The sequence below is a fragment of the Engraulis encrasicolus genome, chromosome 23 (genome assembly GCF_034702125.1).
Source record: "Engraulis encrasicolus isolate BLACKSEA-1 chromosome 23, IST_EnEncr_1.0, whole genome shotgun sequence".
Taxonomy (NCBI): Eukaryota; Metazoa; Chordata; class Actinopteri; order Clupeiformes; family Engraulidae; genus Engraulis; species Engraulis encrasicolus.
Window position 1 is genome coordinate 4,398,867 of NC_085879.1, and position 20,286 is coordinate 4,419,152.

Consider the following 20,286-nt stretch of genomic DNA (forward strand, 5'->3'; position numbering starts at 1 on the left):
CTTCATCATGGTTCACCCACAAACTATCCTGTGAGTGACTTCATCGTGTAGTTTCCGCAAGTAACTTCTGAGGGATGAAACGGCAAGTCCCCTGCTGTGAAGTGTGTGGCAAGTCACACCCTGACAAAACAGATCCTTCAGATAAACGACTTGCAAGCGAATTCCTGTTTTCGCTGTTGTCACAGACTCATCAACTCACGAGGGCAGCAGACTAAAGATTCTGCCTATATTTCACTGACCGGTCCAGAGGTATGTTATTTGAAGAAATAATCCAACTAGGTTCATTTCCTTTGATATGGCCTAAGAAGTCCTTAAACACTGTTACAGTATTGTGAAATTAAAAACACTGCTCCCCAGGGCGGTCATGAGCACACAACTGGACAATCTAACACCCTTTCCGGTTTTAATTTCGTCCCTGATGGAGTTGCGCAGACAAATGTTTGCGGATAATGCGCCCATGCGGTCGATAAAGGTAATGTTTTTGTTAAAGACTTGCACCATAATATAGTGAACAATCCAAGTTGCTACACAATTCTTCAAAAGTACAACCCAAAATACAGTGGTAGTAGTACAGTAGTAAAATATTTTATTAGAAAAAAATGAGTAACAATTATCAATCTAAAACAAATTATGTACATGTTTAATGGAAAATGTATAGCCTCACTGCCAGCATTGGCAGATCAAACATTTAACCTAAATTCAACTGAAGCAATGCATTTAGCAGCTTTTAAATGTACATGTTCAATCCCAATGGGGATGTGTTGTGTTTACACTTCACTGATTGTCTCTCGTCTGCTTCTTATCTACTTCAGGTCAATGAAGCGGATGTCCATGATCAGCAGCGTGTGCCTGGGCAGAGGTCGAGGTGCCGGTGACAGGACTGTCATCACTTGGGCCTGCGTGTCCACTGCCGTCACCACTATGAAGCCACACACAGGGTTCTCCAGCACCCCCCGGCCCCGCGCTGATCCCCCGTCTCCCGTATCATCCTCCGCACAGCTCACACTCAGAACGTGGTGCGTCAGGTCCCGGCCCGGGCTCACCGGGACCAGCTTGAGCTGTGTGTCGTCCTGGGACATGCCCAGTGGCAGGCACGAGTCTGGGATAGACGGCGCGCCGATCTTGTAGATGCGCACGTCCGAGAACCGGACGTCGAACGCGTGGGGGAAGAATGTGTTGCCGCGGAAGCCGTAGAAGTACTCACGGATCTTCTCGTCGCGAGACTCACGGCGGCAGTCTTTGGAGCGCTCCACCACGCCGCCGGACTTGGGCAGCAGCACCACGCGCACAAAGTGGGGCAAGTCGCGCTTCAGCTCATTATACAGCCTCTCCTGGTCCAGCACCAACACCACGTCCACCTAGACAAGGTTGGGAAGATAGGTTTGCACAAGAAACCCCTTGTAAATAGATGGCTTTGTTTACAATATTCATATGTAACAAAATATATATATACAGCCCCAGGAAAAAGTTTGTACACCCTTTGAAATTTCTTACCTTTCTGTCAAAATTGGTCATAAAACATGGTCTGATCTTCCCGGAAATCACAAGAAGGAACAACCAGAGTCTGCTTTAACTAATTCAACCCAAATATTTACAAGTTTTCATATTTTCATTGGCCATAAGATGTAAACATTCACAGGACAGCAAGGCATAAGTAAGTACACCCTTGCATTTAATCGGTTTTAACCCTAAGTTAGTCACAATAACCTCAACCAGATGTTTCCTGTAGTTGCAGATCAGATGAACAAAACAATCTGGATGTATCTGGTCTCCCTCTTCTTTAGAAAACTGCCTCTCGTAAGCAAGGTTTGTGGGATGTCTGGAGTGCATAGCTTTCTTGAGTTCATGCCATATAATCTCATTTTTTTGTCAGGGCTTTGACTGGGCTATTCCAGAATGTGTATTTCATTATTATGAAGCCATTCTAAAGTCGATTTGCTTCTAAAGTATGGGTTTTTGTCACATTTCAGCACCCATCCTCTTGTGTGCTTCAACTGTGTGACAGACTACCTCACTTTTTTCTGCAAAATATCTTGATAAACTTCTGAGTTCATTGTTCCACTGATAATAACAAACTGAAAAGGGCCTGAAGCAGCAAGGTAGCCGCATATAATGATGCTCCCGCCACCATACTCAAAGGTGGAGATGATGTTTTGGTGAAGGTGTGGTTCTCCAGTTCTCCTCCAAACATGACATTGTGTGTTCCCCTGAACAATTCAACTTTGGTTTCAACGTTGGTCTACAGAATATTTTGCAGTAATTCTATGAAGCATATAAATGCTTTTTCACAAACCTCAAAGGTGCAGCAATATTTTTTTGGACAGAAACCCCATTAATTTTAGATTGGCAGAATGAATCCCATTTTTAGCTATTCTTGGTTACATCTCCTCTTCTGAGTATGGTGGCGGGAGCATCATTATATGCGGCTACCTTGCTGCCTCAAGCCCTTGACAGTTTGCTATTATCAGTGGAACAATGAACTCAAATTTATTGTGATATTTTACAGAAAAAATGTGAGGAAGTCTGTCGCACAGTTGAAGCACACAAGAGTATGGGTCCTGAAATGTGACAACAACCCATACTTTAGAAGCAAATCGACCTTGGAATGGCTTCATTATAATGAAATACACATTCTGAAATAGCCCAGTCAAAGCCCTGACAAAAAACAATTGAGATTATATGGCATGAAGTCAAGAAAGCTATGCACTCCAGACATCCCACAAACCTTGCTGACGAGAGGCAGTTCTCTAAAGAAGAGGGAGACAAGATACAAACAGATTGTTTTGTTAATCTGATCTGTAACTACAGGACAAGTCTGGTTGATGATATTGCAACTAACTGAGGGTTAAAACCTACTTAATGCAAGGGTGTACTTACTTATGCCCTGCTCTCCTGTGAATGTTATGGCCTTATGACCAATAAAAATATGATAACATGTAAATGTTTGGGTGGAATTAATTAAAGCATACTCTGATTGTTCCTTCTCGAGATTTCCGGGAAGATCAGACCATGTTTTATGATCAATTTTGACAGAAATGTAAGAAATTTCAAAGGGTGTACAAACTTTTTTCCTGGGACTGTGTATATATATATATATATATATATATATATATATATATATATTTCCGTAAGTAACTGTAAATTGAATTGCTTTTCTTGTTGTAACTGCAACTGATTGCAGTTCCATATTTATTTTGTAGTTAAATTACACAATCCAGTGACAATTAGTTACTCCCCAACACTGCACCTGGAAGGCTGACGCGCAGTGCACCAGGGCCTGGTAGCCTGAGCCCTTCACCCAGCCGCAGGTGTTGATGATGCAGCCTCCCACGCTGGCTTTCCTGTTCACCTCACAACGCTGGGAGAAGACGTCGGCCAGGGTTGACGTCAGCTGCAAGACATTACGTTACATTACACTTAGCAGGCAATTTTATCCAAATCATCGTCTTACTTTTATTTAGGTACAGGGCACTGGCACCTGCCAACCAGTCAAATGCTGATAAAACTTGGCTGTGGCTAGTAATGATTCCAGTGTCACTAGCCACTTTGGCAGGTAGTTTACCCATGGACAAGATGCACAGTACTAGTATTTTGTTGTTTTTGCATCATAAACTTTTTGTATTTGTATTTTCATGCAAGACACCATGTTAAAGGTACACTTTTCTTCTTAGCTTAAATATAGACTGTCATGGTAGAAAAGTGATAAGTGTGGCTACTAGAAAGGTTGAAAGGCTAGTGACTCTGTAAAGCCACTAGCCACACAGTCCCAGTGAGCACAAAAGTTAATGTCAAGCCCTGGGGCAGGGATTCGAACCTGCAACCCTCTAATCCTACACTGTGTAACACAAATGTTGGCAAATTAGCAGCATCTTCCGTCAATGCATCAACACATATTGACACTTGCTATATTAGGAAAAAACAGAATAATTTATGAAACGGGTCATCTGAAAGTAAGCACTTCAAAACCTAATAGGTAATTTTAAAGCTAGGTGATTTTAGATAGAGAGGTTTAAGTGAATGTGGAACCTACTTTGTTATAGAGTTTGATGTTAGTTCCTGGGGTGGTGGAGCCGAAGTGATAGACGAGTGGAGCCTGGACTGAGAAGCCCTCCTCCACATCAGCTGGACGCTCAATGCACAAGGCTGACATTGTTCCTGGAACTGACACCTTCAACAGCAACAAGAAATATTGGTTAATCGTAGGTGGCGAAAAAAATGTACACACTTTAAATTATTGTTAAGTAGGTGTTCATAAAAGCAATTAAATTAAAATACATCAGTTAACTGTTTTGTCACCGCCTGCTAAATCTGGTCCAGGCACTGCTGAGTGCCAACATTTTTTGTGCATTCATTTTCAATGGCTGCATTCACTTTCAGTGACATTTCAGGTCTCCCAGAGAAGCCATTATACATTATACAGTTTGAGAATAGGTGGTCTCAAAACAGTAATTTTAGGTCATTCAATTCTATTTCATTTTGCAAACTACCTGATTGATTTATTAACACCTACTTTATAACAATTTAAAGTCTACACATACATTTTAAGTACATTTGGATGCCCTGTATTGAACATCCCACAAATATGTTCATGATCTGTTTGACACATTGACAGTAAATAGAATGGACGCCAAATCAACGCTATGTGCCATTCAACGCTTTGAAGCCAGATTTGGGAACATTCCAACTTACATTCCACCTTAGCAACGCCAAACGCAGGTGCTGATTGGACAACAACAAGACTTCTAACGGTCAATCAAACCATGTTCTGATGCTCATTGGTCAATTTAACTTTTAATATCTCTCTAAAATAAAACATCACCACAAAAAATCACCACCCTGGTAAGTTGGAGAGCAAGGGGACCTACTAGTTGAGCGAAAAATGATCCCCCTGGAGTGGCATTTAAGGGAGATACAGGGTTTTATGTCTCTCATAGGAATGAATGGGATTTGGCCATTTTTTGGTCTTTTTGGGTCCAACCTTGGCTCCAACTTGGCTTCAACAATGAAATAGAATTTTGGCCTCCATTCTATTTACTCTCAATGGTTTGACAGCTCAATTCCTGCTCGAGCTAATATTTGCTGCAGTTGTCATGGGAACTTTTTTGCAGTTCAGTGGTCAACTGTACTTTGAGCCACATAATGACTATTTCCGACCAATAGACTAGTTTGAATATTTTTCTAAACCGTGATATACTCACACCACTTTGACCGACATCCAGTTCAACCAACGTCGGCCTTCTTCCAAGTCGTACAGCATAGTTCAGAAGCAGGCGGCACACTGTTGACTTCCCCACATCAGTAGGGCCAACCACCATAACCTACATAATCATGCAACACAAGTACATGCTGTCAAGGATGCGTATAAAGAAATAAAATAATAATAATTAAAGTATCAAAATTTCATAAAACAGCAGAGTATTTTTGGCTTCATTGTTATGTGTTAAGAAATCCTACACAGTGTCCATTCCACCAGCAAACTTTAATACTGTACATTTAGTTCATCCGACCCTCTTCAGGTAAACCAGGTCAGATGACCGAAACATTGCATAAAAGTTTGCTGGACGAATGGACAGTGTGCAGGATTTCTTAACACTTGAATGACATGCAATTACAATGATACGCACCTATTCAAGGTAAGGGGTGACCCATACTGACAAAGACTATCACAACAGTGCACAAATGAGTATAGTGGGTGCCTCGTGGAAACGAGAGAAATGGACGGATGTCCGACTTAGTGAATTCATTAAATGGGGAGACCCAGACTGACCCGTGGTCCTCTTTCATTCTCTCGCTCGGCTTGTTGCCTCATCTGTTCCAAAGCAGCATGGGTGTTGAGGTACAGGAGCATAGGAGTGTCTTTGGAAACATAAGCAACCTGAAGGAAACATAAAGACAATAATAGTAGTAGTAGTAGTAACGACACTTGTAGAGCACAATTCATACAAGACATGCAGCTCAGTATGCTTAACAGTTAGATTAATAGCAATATTAAAGACCCATAATAGTGCACATGACTCATCTTGAGAGCAAGATATATGGATTTATTATTCAAGACAGGTAGGCACAGACATGCGGGAAGAAGTCCATTAAAATGACACTACACTCACAAACTTCTAAGACTGTATTCTTTATAAAATAGGCAATTGCATTGAAATGTTGTCCAACACTTCCAGTGACTAACGACCTTTGTAAGTTTAACATGACGGTTTATTCAAGACAGGTGGGAACTACTTGACAGATGTCACGGTTCAAATGACCCTAGGTTGAATCTACTCCAAACCATCTCTTTAAGTCAAGAGTCAAAATGATAAAATTACTTAAGGAGTCATGTGTTAACTTACCTCAGTCTTTCCTGAGAGGGAGACGCTACAGCCCTGCCATGTGAATACAGCGATTTTTGAGCCAGGACCAAATGTGTATTTTTTATTCTTGTTGAGTTCTGAGCCGAATATTTCCGCTAGCCCAGAGAGAAGTTCTAGCTGTACCCTTTCCCCAGCTTCTACTTCAAAACGAAGTTCCGTCTCTTTCTCCAAGTCGAAACGAGTTCCCGAGGGCGCAGTCGCCCCACTGGAAGCTGCTCCGTCCTCGGCTGATTTTTCAAGACCTTCCGTAGTCATGGCTGCGAATAGAGAGAGAAGTTCGTTGTGCTTACCACTTTCCTACTCAAATTATCAGAGCCAAAAGTAACGATTAGTTGGACATGCAATACAGTTCTCCTGTGTGCTGTTGCAGGTCAGAACATAATACCAAAGTTCTCTTCCCTAATAAAATCTCTGATAATACACCCAATACAAGTACCGAGGTACAATCGGCGGTCTTGTTAACCACATCTAAGAGCTTGTCTAGCCTACACTCAAGCAGGTGAGGACAATACAGACACTTAAACAGCTCGGTAAATATGTCATACGAAATCTGGAAGGAAATGTCTAATCTAAAATGTGTTTACATATTTAAAATTTCACTTACTTTACTTTTCACAGTGACAAATGTCAACGTGCCACTCAGACAATACAAAACACAAACCGCACTTCCGGCCACTGTTGATGATGTCACGGGCCTCATTCTGCGCACATCCCCTGGCACATCCAGACCATTTTATTTTACATTTAGGCTATATTTCAGGGAAACTTCACAATATGTGTGTGCAAAATGACATTAAAATGAAGACACCAACACTTTGATGGGTTTGAGCAGATGCAGAGGACCTTTGTTACTTTCAGACTGCCATTTACTCAATTTTTGTACCCAAAGTGAATGTGCTGTAGGCAAGGCTATCTGACCTAACAAAATACATTTGAGAGATCAGTGTTTCCTCTAAAGCTTTCCTGTAGAAATTTGAGCTCTCTTACAAACACACACACACACACACACCTTTGCTTTATTTTATTAGCCACTTAGAACACTGCATTCCTTTCTATTTCTACACTTCCTTGCAATGTGTCCTTGTGTTTTTTCTAGTCACTGAATTCTACTGAGTCATCAATAGTGCCTTCATTTAATCATGGACTATTCAAACAGAAGCATCCTAACACGGATAAGGTGACTCACTGTTGAGCAATAATACATTTGGATGCTTCAACTATTCTAACTACTCTGTGCTTACTTTACGTTCCACATCTTATATTGTCCTACAGCCATCTGTACCACTCATATAATATACACCGTATACTGTTGGAAGTTGCTGCAAGTTATGGGCTATACTGGGAAGAAAAGAGCAACGGTGAAGCCATTTTGCACACTATAAAAATATACTAAAATGACCACTCGTGTATATATCACTCAAACTTAAGAATGTATTTATTTATAAAAGAGGTAAGTTTCATGAAACACAGTCCAACACTTCCACGGACAACATTTATGAGGTAAACAATAGTTTAAGAGTTACATAATGGTTTGAACATAATGGTTTAAAGTTGCACTACACAGCATCAAATAACACAATCTCTTACAAAACACAGCACTGTATAGCATATAACACAGTCAGCAAGGAGCCATGGCACCAAATGATCATACTGACAGGTTCCAAACACTGCAGCAAGGCCATCAGGGGAGAGACTGAAAAGATCCTTTGGTCCGTCCCAATCATTATGCATGCAGTTGCTCAGATCCTACCGACAGTATCTGCAAATATACAAAAATAATAATAGACACTGAGTCAATCAGGTTCAAAGAAGGTGTAATGAAGAGCTTTGTTGCAAAACGAAGCAAGTGCCATTTTTTGACTAACATTTCATTATCAGAAATGACTGTTCAGATATCCCATCATCTATGTGTGACTTCTTGCCATTCGATATTTTGAGATCACACTCGATTTCCAACAATGTTCCAAAAAGGATATAGGTCAATTTTGCGACAAAGCTCTTAAAATGTTCTTCTGTGCATTGGTAAATTAATAATTCTAATTGACGAACCTCACTGGTGATTATTTACTGTCCATCTCCTTACTCAAGGCAGACAGCACCTCTGCAGGGTCAGGGAACTTGAGTTTACGAGGAGGGCCCTTCTTAATTCCCGACCACAGACAGGTCTCTGAAAAGATAGAGGCAGAGGGAAAGATTTTGTAGATACTCAAATGAATGAATGAATGAATGAAACCTTTGTCAGGAAGGGAATTTGTCTTGCGTTCAGGAGCCATAGAACAAACACATTGACATACAGACCATCACAACAATACACAGGCATGTCTAAAATCCTACAATAATGGCAATGAAGTAATAAAAGTATCATCTATAAAAATGCATGTAATACAGTACACATAACCAGGGCTCTAAATTAACACACGCCAACACGCCAAACACGGGTGAAAATTATTTTTGGCTAGTAGAAAAAAATACCTACCCGCCAATTTGGCTAGTAGGCCTAGCGCTCGAGTAGGCTACAGTAACTTATGAACGGTAAACCGCTGCTCTGACGAACGTTATACGGCGAGATTTCCTACATTACCCACGGACACTAGCGTCACGACGTAGCCTCCCACCGTGGGCTTTCCAGTGCATCGAGCGTCAACTCCATGCTGTTGCGCGCGCCAGGAGTGAAAACATTTCAGACGACCAGCCTTCTGTCAGCTAAGCTGCGCTGACAGGCAGCTCTCCTCCTATGCTCTCGTCGCTTTCGCTACAACCTTTTTAACGTCACTACTGTTATTATTACTATATGAACCTTGCTTTAACAGGCTGCATTTTTGAAGCAGCGAGGCCCTGACCGTTTCAATAACAGGATTTACGCAGATTATGCATAGCGCTACTTCTGTTGTGTAGACTATGTTTTGTGCGAGTGATGAGAATGTGGCGGGGGTTAGAGCAAGGTTCTGTGTGTTGGTGAATGCTAGTAGAAATTGTAAATAGTGACGTTAAAAATGAGTGGTTGTGGAACGAAATAGCGACCAGGGCAGAGGAGGAGAGCCGACTGTCAGAGTAGTGTGACCGTAGTGGTCAGTTCAGTTGTCTTCTGAAATGTTCAGAGTCCTGGCGCAACTAAGTTGGAAAGCCCACGCCATCGGAAAGAAAAAAAAGCAACCAACGACGAAGCTGTGGAAGTAACAAAGGAAGCGAAGATTCCCGAGATATCATTTACTTTTAATTAAACTAGGCTTCTTGTCATTTTGTTGCGCATGGTAGAGAAGAGCTCCTCCTCTCTCCTCTCCTTTTCCTCTCATCTCTTCTCCTTCCTTTGGGTGTGCGTATGTGAGGTTTTGTAGTGTTTGGCTGTGTGCTTGGTTACTGTATGTTAAAGGTCTGTTATGTGAGTGGCTTGTGTGATGTGATTCAGCTGTTTTCAGATGAATTGAACAAAAATTAATCAAATTAATTAGGATAAGTAATGAAAGTAAAAAATAAAGCATAAGTTAAAAAATAACGAAAAAATATATAGCCTATAATATGCTTATTATGTAGGCATAGCCTATAGTAGTCTATGCAGGCCTATAGTGTATCTGTGTTGTAGAAACAGTTGGACAAAATGACCATTTAATTAGAAAAAAAATAACTAGCCTAATGCATAGTTTATTTTGGCGAGATTAAAAAAAATGGCTAGTTGAACTTCTATTTGGCTGGTAAGAAAAAATGTCCGCTAGCCAAATTGGCTGGTGGTGGAAAAAGTTAATTTAGAGCCCTGGGCACATAACCTATATGCATTTATTTCATGGTTGAATGCTTCCAGGCACAATAGATGTTAAGCCTCTTCGTTCTACAGTAAGGCTGGCTGTACAAGATTCCTGAGAGGAGAGTTCAGAGAATAGCTTGTAGGATGGATCAATTACCAGATCTGAGATATTGCACTCTGTCTGTTTTTAAAATAATAATCAAAGATCGATTTGTCCCCTCTATTGTCCCTTACTTATGGATGAGGGTATGAGACTGGATGATGTTAAAATCTGATAAAAAGTCAGAATTTGGACATGGATGATAGCAAATCCAGGTGCTTGCAATTTCCACTGAACTTTGTACTAACTGTCTTCCACATGCCTTCCCTCTGTGTGTGAAGTGCAGTGTGCCCATTTGATTTACAGTTTCAAGCAGGTCATAACTGTACAGTGTCCTTGAGAGTTTTGAAAGGCGCTTTCAAATAAAATGCATTATTATTATTATTATTATAACAATCCACTACAAACACTAAATTATTGCCACAGAGGTTAAAGCTACTTGCTAAGAATAGCCGGTTTCAGTGTTTTTTCCCCCCTGTAGTAGCAGAATATCAGCAATGCCTTTGAACATCACTCAAGGGGTCATCGGCCTCTAAGCTTTGTTTATTCACCTCATACGGAATATTTAGGTGAACTCTTACCATTGCCAGCGTCTACCAGGGTGACCTCAAAACTGTTTCGTCGAGGTTTCTGGGGGTTCAGTACCACACACAAGTCTGGGTGTGCTTCCTGGATTGCAGACTTCACTGCAGCGGCATTTCGCCCATACACTTGTCAGCTTTTGCTGAAAGACAAGAGAACACATCCAGATATATCGTTAATAGCAAAATCAAGTTTACAATTGTATTAATGCTATTGATTGGCAATGGGCAAAGTTAAAGTGAATGTTGTGTGTAAACACTGTAATGCAAAAGTGCATAATAAGTACAAATAGATTGTGTCTTTACTGCAACAAGTGCAGTGGTGCTTTCTTTAAGGTGCTTCAATGAAATTTCATTGTGTAGAAATCCACTGACTAAAACGTTTGCACAGAACTCTACCATAGCCTATATATATATATATAGGGCCACACATTTTGCAGACAAATTCATAACAACATGGGCCTGTATGCATGTGTGTTTGTACTATTTTTTCCACCAAGTTAATCAGCTTAGCATTTCAAGCTCACCAATGCTCAATGACGACTCTGCAACCCTCCTCCTCCACCACCTCCAGTTCTTCTTTTCCTTTCTTGTCGACCACAGCAGCAATAGGCGCAGTTTCTTCACTGTCGGCCTTGCGCTTCGAAGCACGGGCTTTTACAGTCGCAAGGCATAACAGTTAACAACATAGTAGTTAACTCATATCATCAAACATAATTGTTGGAATATGAGTGCCAGGTTTGACTGTTTGGGTGTTTTGCTGTAGGCCAAAACATGGTGGCATGTAAATACTCGGTAAATCTCGTCACAACAAAACATTAAGGCACAGTACAACAAACTTTCACCTTGGATTTTCGTATTGCATATTAACACTTTTTAAAAACCCCACCTGATTTTGGTCGCGAGGCCATTGTCAGTATTGCCTTTGTAAATTTTGAACCAACACCACTGTAACACCAGCACTCAATCTAGAAAGCTTCCATTCGGCCACTTTCTGAATTTATGTCCTCGGTTGTTGTGCCATGTGATGACCCTGGTTGGAGTTTTCGCGCGCTGTATACGAAGGCTTCACTTTTGAGACATCGCCACCTACCAACCTGGAGCACCAACGCCCATAGGGCCTAATGATTTTTTTTTTGTTCGCAATCGCCTCTCAAGAGTGAATTTGCGAAAATGTAGGCCTATGCACAGTGAGTAGGCTAGGCCTATAAGAGGTTGGGTCATTGTGTAGTTCTTGTATGACAGTCAAGTCCTAATATCATGATATGACCAGAAAGTTCAATGGCTCTAAAAGAAAGTAGAATGTGAGCCCCCCCCCCCCCCCCCCCCCCCAAACGTAGGGACACCCTGGACCACAGGACCTAAACCGAGACCTACAGTACTCACAAAGTTGGGGATACTCGGGGTCTGTGTGTTGTGGATGTAATGCAAAGTGTTTATTTCACTTCAGAGATGTTTTGGGATGAAAAGGCAAGTGTTTTGGGCGATTATGTTTTCTATGCAATGCTCTTAATGTGTACAGCGTGCTCTAAATATCAGTGCCAAGACCCATGCCTAGTTCATTTTAAGATGCTGAAATTGTTTATTCTAGATGGCTAGGCCACTCTTACCTCATAGACATCAAACCATCACCATCCCCCAAATTCACCTGCACTCCCCCAACTTTCTTTTCATAGATGATATTGCTCCACCACATCTTGCCAGAATCGTGTCATAGCTGGACTTCAGGAAATGAGAGTGGTATGGCCAGCGATGTCCCCTGACCTGGATCCCATAGAGCAGTGATTCTCAAACTGTGGGCCGGGGCCATGAAGGTATTCCCAGTGGGCCTAAAAATAATTTTCTAAAAATCTAATTTTTGGGTGTGTTGCTATTGATTTATTTGGGTTTTATTGTTTATGGGGTCATAGGTTGTTCCCAAACAACATTTTTGAAAATTTCAAGTGGGCCCCACGTTGGAAAAGATTAGGAACACTTGCCATTGGGTACATCTGGGACATCTGGGACTGTCATACTCCACCCCAACAAGACCTGCGGAATACTGGAACACATTGAAATAGGCCTATTGGAACACATTGGAATACTGGAATACATTCAGAACAGCATTATGAGGCGCATGAGCATGTGAGGTCGCTGACCTGTCAGTGGCAAATCGTGGAAACATCCTGACTTTCTCCATTTTTTGTTATTTGGGTGTATCTTTATTGACTAAAATTCAGAGAAATCAATATTAAATTAATGAAAATATGGGTTTATTATTATTCATTAGTAATATCAAAGGGAACATTTTCTTGTTTATTAAAAAAAAATCAGGCCATAAAGGAGAAGCACCTTGCAGGCCTACACCTGCAAAATGAAGTAGTATTGTCACAAACATATCCAAGTTGTAAAAGGAACAGTTTAAAATCATGTACAGGTCATACTCTGGAGTGAAATTGCAGCTTTTAGACCCGAACAGTTCCAAGCGACAAAATAAAGCTTGTATTAACTTGTGTACAAAATGCATGCGTGTTAAGTGCATGATGATCTGTGGGTCTCAATCTGGGAGGAGGAGAGCGAGAACAGTCAGGAGTTTCAGACATCAGGGCTAATTATTTATCCTGCACCAAGAACAAAACGGCTCCAAAGTTCAAATTAAATTAACCAAATGAAACTCTCAAAGTTCACCGTTATCCAAACAAGATGACTTAACACCTGAAGTAATTTGACAAACAAAGCAGCTTTGATTTTTTTTGTTTCATTTATTATTGGCATACACTACATTTTACGAAATTTCTCAATGGAATCTAAAGTGCCTTGTTGATTTGTTCATGATGTCTGCTGTGGACGACTGTGCTATTCCTCTTCAAGATGAAGCGTTCAATCTCAGCCAAAAGTGGAGTTGTTATACGCCACATTCTCCCCTTTCATGTCAGTAAAGTTGATGTAGATCCTGGAAAAAAAACCAATTCAAATTAAAAGTGTAGCAGCACGCTGTAGCAATACAGAAAAAAACCCTTGTGCGATCTAACAATGAATGCAGTCTCTATGTACTTATACATGTGACAAAAGGATGAGGCACTACTGAAGGACCTTATTAAAATAGAAAGCGATATAACATAAAAGAAAAACTTCAGGGCCTTCTCGTGTCCGCTAGTGGAAAGTGGAGATCCCTCATCTACTTTCTTTCAGTTAATTTATTTATTAAATTTGACCTTATTTATCCAGGGGGTGCCATTGAGATATTGCACCTCAGCTATCAAGGAGTCCTTGCCAAGTTAGCACTTGAAGACTGATCATTATGAGAAGAATTAGGCTTGAGTTGCGGTCGCCCCTGAGGAAATTGGGTCCATATTCATTGATGAGATTATCGAAAAACAGGTGATGGAAAATTAACTGTGATGGGTGGTTTTGTAAACTCTGGAGGTGAGTAAATAAATCCTATACCACCAGAGAAAATCTGATGCTCATAGTTCAAACTTTATAATACGCCCTGCCTGGTTAACAAAAAGGGGATATAATAATTCACATGTGTGGAGACAGCACAGTCATAGTGCATTATGGAATTATATTCATGCATAGCTCCAGTGCAGAGCTGCATGGTGTAAGAGGCCTGCCAAACAATCAACCTAGGCAGGGATTCACAAACTTTACCATGACAAAGCAATGACCTTACATTGGCCAAGCCACATTATTTTTTCTTTGCACCCCCGGCCTTTCACAATCATAACTCTAGAGATGGAGTAGGGTAAAACAACACTTTCCTAATTGCTGAAGGCAAGTATAGATTTCATTGGCATGGCCTCACACAACAACGTTTAGCAGTCTTATACATGTGTATGCCATGCCTACCTGTCAGGAGAGATGCCCAGGTGTTTGTTGAGCATGCCGCACAGTAACTGGGAGTACTGTTTGTTCTGAGCGCCTCCGATTTTACCGATGCTGATCAAGGAGCACAGGGCGCACGGATCCGACTTCCCACCGAACATCATCATCTGATCCGCGTTAATGTGTACAGCGATATACTGTGAATGAGCACAAGCAGGACAAATATAAGCTAAGGGACATAGCAAAGAAGCGTTCAAGTTGAGCGCAATGCATCAGAGCCATAGATATACAGGCTCTGCAATGCATCACAAGAACAAGTGTATTGATCTCTACGCTAGTTCGGGTTCATGAGGACACGGGCCTATCATTACATATTTACAGGCTTGGTGGCTAGCTGCATCGAAAGTAAATTCAGCTTCATAAACTCACCTGTGCAGGTTTCCCCATTGCTTTGGACAGTTCGTTAGTAGCTTCTGTCAAGAGAGCTTCTGGAACAGAACTTCTTGCAACATTGGTGTTCACCACGAACATCGGCATGATTGCGTTTAAACAGAGAGATTACTTCTGCAGAATGTATGCCTGACAGACTGCACGGATGCACAGTAGAGAAGATCCGTTTTGAGTTAAATCGCGCATGCGCCTTTTGAACCTACTCTGATGTTGGGCGCGTTCGTGAAGGTGCATGCAGAAGCAGTATGCGCTGCGCGCAAGCTGACATTCTGGTTAGAATTTTCGGCTCCTGCGCGCTGCGCAGCGGATTTGCGAGATGGTGAATGTACAAACCCCAACTCCGGGGAAGTTGGGACGTTTGGTAAGCTGTGAATAAAATCCAGAGATGCTATCCTTTTCAAAACATTCAATCCATTCATTTAATGGAGAATTGTGAAAAGACAACATATTAAGTGTTAAAACCGAGAAAAAAAATATTGTTCCCAGGTAGCAAAAACCGTTAAGAACAGTCGGCCCGATCTTGGCAGAATGTCGGCACTGTCGGCTGAGAGTCGGCTCGGCTGGAACACTGGTTACCGTGACTCAGCCAACACTTCATAGAACACTGAAAATAACTGTCACTTCTTGCAGTAACTGAGCCAACACTCTGCCGACACTGAAAATAACTGTCAGTCTCAGGCAGTAACTGAGCCAACACTGAGCCGACACTGTCGGCATATAATAGGACCATTATTGGGCTGCGGCAAAGCCAGAATTGGGCCGACTGTTATCACTCGCGAAAAAAGGATCGGGCCAACAATGGGCCAGATAAACTTTGCTACCTGGGTTTTGGGGGACATAGCACTAATTTATCATTTGATTACTGCAACACGTCTCAAATAAGTTGGGACGGGGATCAGTGAAATGTAATAAACATCCAAATAAGATAAGACAACAAAGAAGAACATTTCAAAATGAATTGTACTGTTGGACAATATGAGTGTCCAGGTATGAGACCATCACAGAGACGCTGAGTCACTCAGAATTAAAGATGCAGAGGGAATAATTACCATAGTTATTACATACATTTTTGAATTCCCTTTGATTTACCATTATTAATATTGAGTGAATATAATAATTAATATCATTGTATATGTTCATGACATCATGAAATACATATTGGCTGTAGTCTCACTCTAGCACTCCAAGAATTACAGCTATTGAAAATTGACCATATTAAGATCGCTCCATGTGTGCAAATGATAGAGGGGTTTAACATTCTCCTATGCACCCGAGCTCACTTGAAATAGACCCAGAAGACATGGGAAACTGTCCTTTGATTACAGAAGTCAGAATAAGTTGCAGAAGTCAATTCGTTTTGAAAGAAAGGGTCTTGCACACCCTGTGCTACAATGAAAATGGACCTTCCAACTTGTGTTAGTGCTAACTTCAAAAGTCAGCCTCCATGATGGCATGGGGGTGCAGTGGTGCATTGGTTAAGTTATTCTCACTCATCTGTAGAGTTAAATACAGTGCTGAATGATATAAATGGGTTTTAAACAGCATAAAACGCCACCCATGCATTATATTTTGAAGGGGGATCTTCAATTACAGCCACATAGCAAGGACAGATTACAGTCTCTACTATGTTTTAACAGTTAAACTCCATCATAAGGACCAGCAGGTGATAAAATGGCAGGCTTTTGGTCAAATACCTGTCACACTGTAAGCACTACAGAAAGGAAAATATTGCAAAACATGACGAGGAATACATCCACAATTTAAGCTAGTGAAATCACGTCCAAGATAGGAATTTAAACTGTTTTTTATATAAAATGTTCTCGTCAGTTAATGTAATTAACTGTTAAGTGTTGTCTTATGTTTTGTTTTTAGTCTTTCTCGACATTTGCTGCCTTTTATTGTCCCTGTCCCAACTCTTTTGAGATGTGTTGTTTTTACATATTCATGTATAACCCCCAAAACAATAATTTTGGTCAGTTTTGATGGCTGATATGTTTTCTTTGTGCCGTTCTACATCTAATGTAAGAATCAGACGTTTTGAAAATGGCAGTATTTTGTTATTATTCACAATTTACCTTGTGTCCCAACTTCTGGAGTTGGGGTTTGTATGTAGGCTATTATTGAAACAAAAACTGTTTATTATGAACTGCGCTGCATGGGATTTTTTAGATCAGAAATTGTGTGTTCACACACTCACCCCGCAGCAGGAAGTCACTCTGATTGTCCACCCAAGGATGCATTCCATTGTCCAAACTCCCATCCTCCCTTGTGCTTGTGGTCTTGTGATGACGTCACAAGACGTCATTGATGATAGAACTTCTATCATAAAAGTTTAATGCAATATCTCTCAAAATCATAATTCAAAGATAATTTTCTCTTTTGCAATTTGGGATGTTGAGTATGGAAAAGTCCCCCAGCAGTTTTTATGCCTGTAGGCTAATGGCGAGGAAACTTTTTGTGTTATCCACGGAGGAGGGGCGTCAACGGTGTGTAAGGCCAGCAGAGGATGGGAGTTTGGATAATGGAAATGAATCCAGGTGATCCAGGGGAAAAAAGGTTGCCCACCCCCTTACAAACACCTTCAGACAGAGGTGGTCTGCAAGTTATCCTTATAGTGCTGGCATTGGTTTGGGACAATATTATCCAGTTGCTCGAATTTAGATTAGTTATAAGCTGCTGGCAGCCTTGTTTGACTGCCCCAACTCAATAGGCCTACACTGCTAAAAAAAACAAAACCCAACAACATTCGTGTGACTGATAAACTTGGTAGATGAAATCAGTCTGCCCAGTTAGGAAGCAGCATTGATTCCATGTTGCCTACTTTTGGGCGAATGTAACAGGGAACAGTAATGAACGCCATCCCCATCGAGATCCATCGACTCCTTAAGAAGCAGCTGAAGACCCACCTTTGCCTACTCCTAGCTGCCCAGGCGTCACAGCGTCCCAGTTGCTGCAGCGTCCTTACTCTGTTCACAACCAGCCCTGGCAGGGGGTTCCCCCTAGGTGGCCGCTGGTCTCTGCCAGAGGTTTCTTCCTGACTATGTATGTTTTTTCTCAGACCTCATTGAGCTTTTCCCCCCTATAAGTATAAACCATGAATCAAGTGAAAAGGGAGTTTTTCCTCACCCCTGTTGCCACCAGGGGCCACATCTGATCGCCCAAATTCAGTGTGACTCTATCCATCACGGACCCAGCCACTGTGGACCTATGCCAAAATCCTGGGCCCAACCTATGTGGACCTTAAGCCTCTACAATCTCTATCTATGTCTCCTTCGTTTGTCCTCTTGCTATTCTCTTCTTGCTATTCTTTTTGAAACGTGTTCAAAAAATGAGTCTGCTGTTTGGTGTCCACCGACCATTTCGCTACTTTCATCCTATCTGGATGTTTTTCTGGTCACATTTTCATTCTGAAAGTGTGCCACCCCTGGAGGTACCATGAGGTGGTGTCTATCACACAATGAAGTCTCTCAAGTGCTGCTCAGCCAAGATGTCACATCATTACGAGGGGTGAGAAGGTTTGCTGTGTCCCCCAGCTCAGTGTTGAAAACTTACAGGTGATACCTGGGGGGGGGGGGGGGGGGACACAGCCATACACCAGGTGATGTGGAGGTTCCATGGGAGGATTTACAACCCAGCAGCAGGATCGCCATCTCCTTGTTCCAGGTTGCACAGGAAACACTCCCAGGGCCCTGCAAAATGAACTTGTCAAGCGACTGTAATTTATGTTTCTGCCCAAATGGTCAGGAACAGACTCCATGAGGTGGGTCGGGCCCAACATCCTTACATTTGTGGCTTATGGTTACAGCCAGTTGCGGTGGAGCGTCATTTGGATATGAGAGAACATCAAAATTGGCATGCTCACCACTGCCCAATGTTTTTCACAGATGGGAGCAGGTCCACACTGAGCACATGTAACCTGTCTGGAGTCTGGAGGAGAATGTCATGCTGCCTACAGCATCATTTGTGAAGAGCACAGAATGACAATGGCGAATGCCAATTTTGATATTCTCTGGCATAGACAAATCACGCTCCACATTAATCGCCTGTAATAATAGGCCTCAAGTGCGGATATCAGGCTTTCATATGCCCCTCATGGAGCCTGTTCCTGGTAACTTGAACAAAAACATGCACCTTAGTAGCCAACAAAGCTCATTTTATAGGGCTCTGGCACTACTCCTCCTTTGCCACCTGGCACAAAAACAGTAGTGATACCGCTACTGGGGTGTAAACTCTCCAATAGCACCCTACATGTGAAAGCTATGAAGGCCCAACTGGGAAACTTCAACTCCCATGGTCATTGTGACACAGCACTCCACAGCACAGAAGTCTTCTCTGCACACAACAAAATTGCATTTATTACTCACCCGTGCAAGGGGGCATCCCTCAATGGCGCCCCAAGGGAGCAGTGGGGCGGGACGGTCACAGCAAACCTTCTGGCCACACCTCACATTGATGTGACTTCTTGGATGAGCATCACTACCTGAGGGACTTCAGCCTGAAGGTACCTCCAGGGGAAGGACACTGTCAGAATCCAAAAAGTGAGCAAAACAGGCAAAAAGAATGAAAACGGAGAAATAGACTGTGGACATGCGCTAAAAGAATAACTTTTACAAATTTTATTATAACATGTTTTGGACATTGCCTCTCAATTTAACCTGTTGCCTGTTACATTTGCACAAGAGTATACAAAAATGATTCATAATCAGTGCTGTTTCCTAACTGGACAGGCTGTTTTTACAGAAGTATAATTAACTTGGAATAGCAATGCATTATTTTGGTGTCACCTTTATTGTTTCAGCAGTGTACACAACTGTCCTCTTTGTTCCCCTGTCAGCTTCCCTGAATCTAGGCCTATTTTTTGGGAGTGCATTTGAGTGCAGTCCTCTTTTTGATGCAGCTGAAATACAATAATTGCTGAAGCTTCCTGGGGCTTAAATCACCAGCTTGCCCATTGTGTTTCTAAGAAAGGCGCGTATGTATGTATGTATGTATGTATGTATGTATGTATGTATGTATGTATGTATGTATGTATGTATGTATGTATGTATGTATGTATGTATGTCAGCTATTTAGCTTTAACACCTTTATTACTCCCAGAGTGAGAGAGACAGGAAATGTTTGGGGAGAGAGAGAGATAGGGAAGGATCAGGAAAAGACCTCAGGACGGAGTCAGCGAAACCAGAGGCATGACCAAATTCTCAAGACCATCTCTGAAACCATCAGCACAGGCATGGGCACAACAGTTTT

The 20,286-nt window shown here is 41.7% G+C and overlaps 3 protein-coding genes across 3 annotated transcripts; all 3 read right to left on the reverse strand.

The window, feature by feature from the left end:
* Positions 1-585: 585 nt before the first annotated feature.
* clp1 (cleavage factor polyribonucleotide kinase subunit 1) lies at positions 586-6,998 on the reverse strand. The gene is made up of 7 exons (XM_063190513.1): positions 6,967-6,998; positions 6,342-6,619; positions 5,768-5,875; positions 5,199-5,318; positions 4,031-4,168; positions 3,248-3,391; positions 586-1,358 (listed from the first exon to the last, which is right to left on the reverse strand). The coding sequence occupies exons 2-7, from the start codon at positions 6,615-6,617 to the stop codon at positions 804-806; spliced, it is 1,341 nt and encodes a 446-aa protein (XP_063046583.1). The 5' UTR covers positions 6,618-6,619; positions 6,967-6,998; the 3' UTR covers positions 586-803.
* A 781-nt stretch (positions 6,999-7,779) lies between these two features.
* selenoh (selenoprotein H) lies at positions 7,780-11,813 on the reverse strand. Its single transcript, XM_063190169.1, has 5 exons — positions 11,672-11,813; positions 11,310-11,436; positions 10,783-10,925; positions 8,412-8,529; positions 7,780-8,121 (listed from the first exon to the last, which is right to left on the reverse strand). Exons 1-4 carry the CDS (start codon positions 11,691-11,693, stop codon positions 8,423-8,425), a joined length of 399 nt encoding a protein of 132 aa, XP_063046239.1. The 5' UTR covers positions 11,694-11,813; the 3' UTR covers positions 7,780-8,121; positions 8,412-8,422.
* Positions 11,814-13,502: 1,689 nt separating this feature from the next.
* Positions 13,503-15,214, reverse strand: mif (macrophage migration inhibitory factor). The gene is made up of 3 exons (XM_063190170.1): positions 15,019-15,214; positions 14,614-14,786; positions 13,503-13,714 (listed from the first exon to the last, which is right to left on the reverse strand). The coding sequence occupies exons 1-3, from the start codon at positions 15,124-15,126 to the stop codon at positions 13,648-13,650; spliced, it is 348 nt and encodes a 115-aa protein (XP_063046240.1). The 5' UTR covers positions 15,127-15,214; the 3' UTR covers positions 13,503-13,647.
* Between the last annotated feature and the right edge of the window lie 5,072 nt (positions 15,215-20,286).

Bases quoted from the DNA above. Each gene is read 5' to 3' on its own strand.
- mif (XM_063190170.1), bottom strand. From the start codon at position 15,126: ATGCCGATGTTCGTGGTGAACACCAATGTTGCAAGAAGTTCTGTTCCA. The intron at 14,787-15,018 runs GTGAGTTTATGA...GCTCATTCACAG, and splicing joins CAATGGGGAAACCTGCACAG to TATATCGCTGTACACATTAA. The intron at 13,715-14,613 runs GTAGGCATGGCA...TTTTTTTTCCAG, and splicing joins CTGGGCATCTCTCCTGACAG to GATCTACATCAACTTTACTG.
- clp1 (XM_063190513.1), bottom strand. From the start codon at position 6,617: ATGACTACGGAAGGTCTTGAAAAATCAGCCGAGGACGGAGCAGCTTCC. The intron at 4,169-5,198 runs GTGAGTATATCA...TTGCTGTTGAAG, and splicing joins TGGATGTCGGTCAAAGTGGT to GTGTCAGTTCCAGGAACAAT. The intron at 3,392-4,030 runs GTAGGTTCCACA...AATGTCTTGCAG, and splicing joins ACATCAAACTCTATAACAAA to CTGACGTCAACCCTGGCCGA.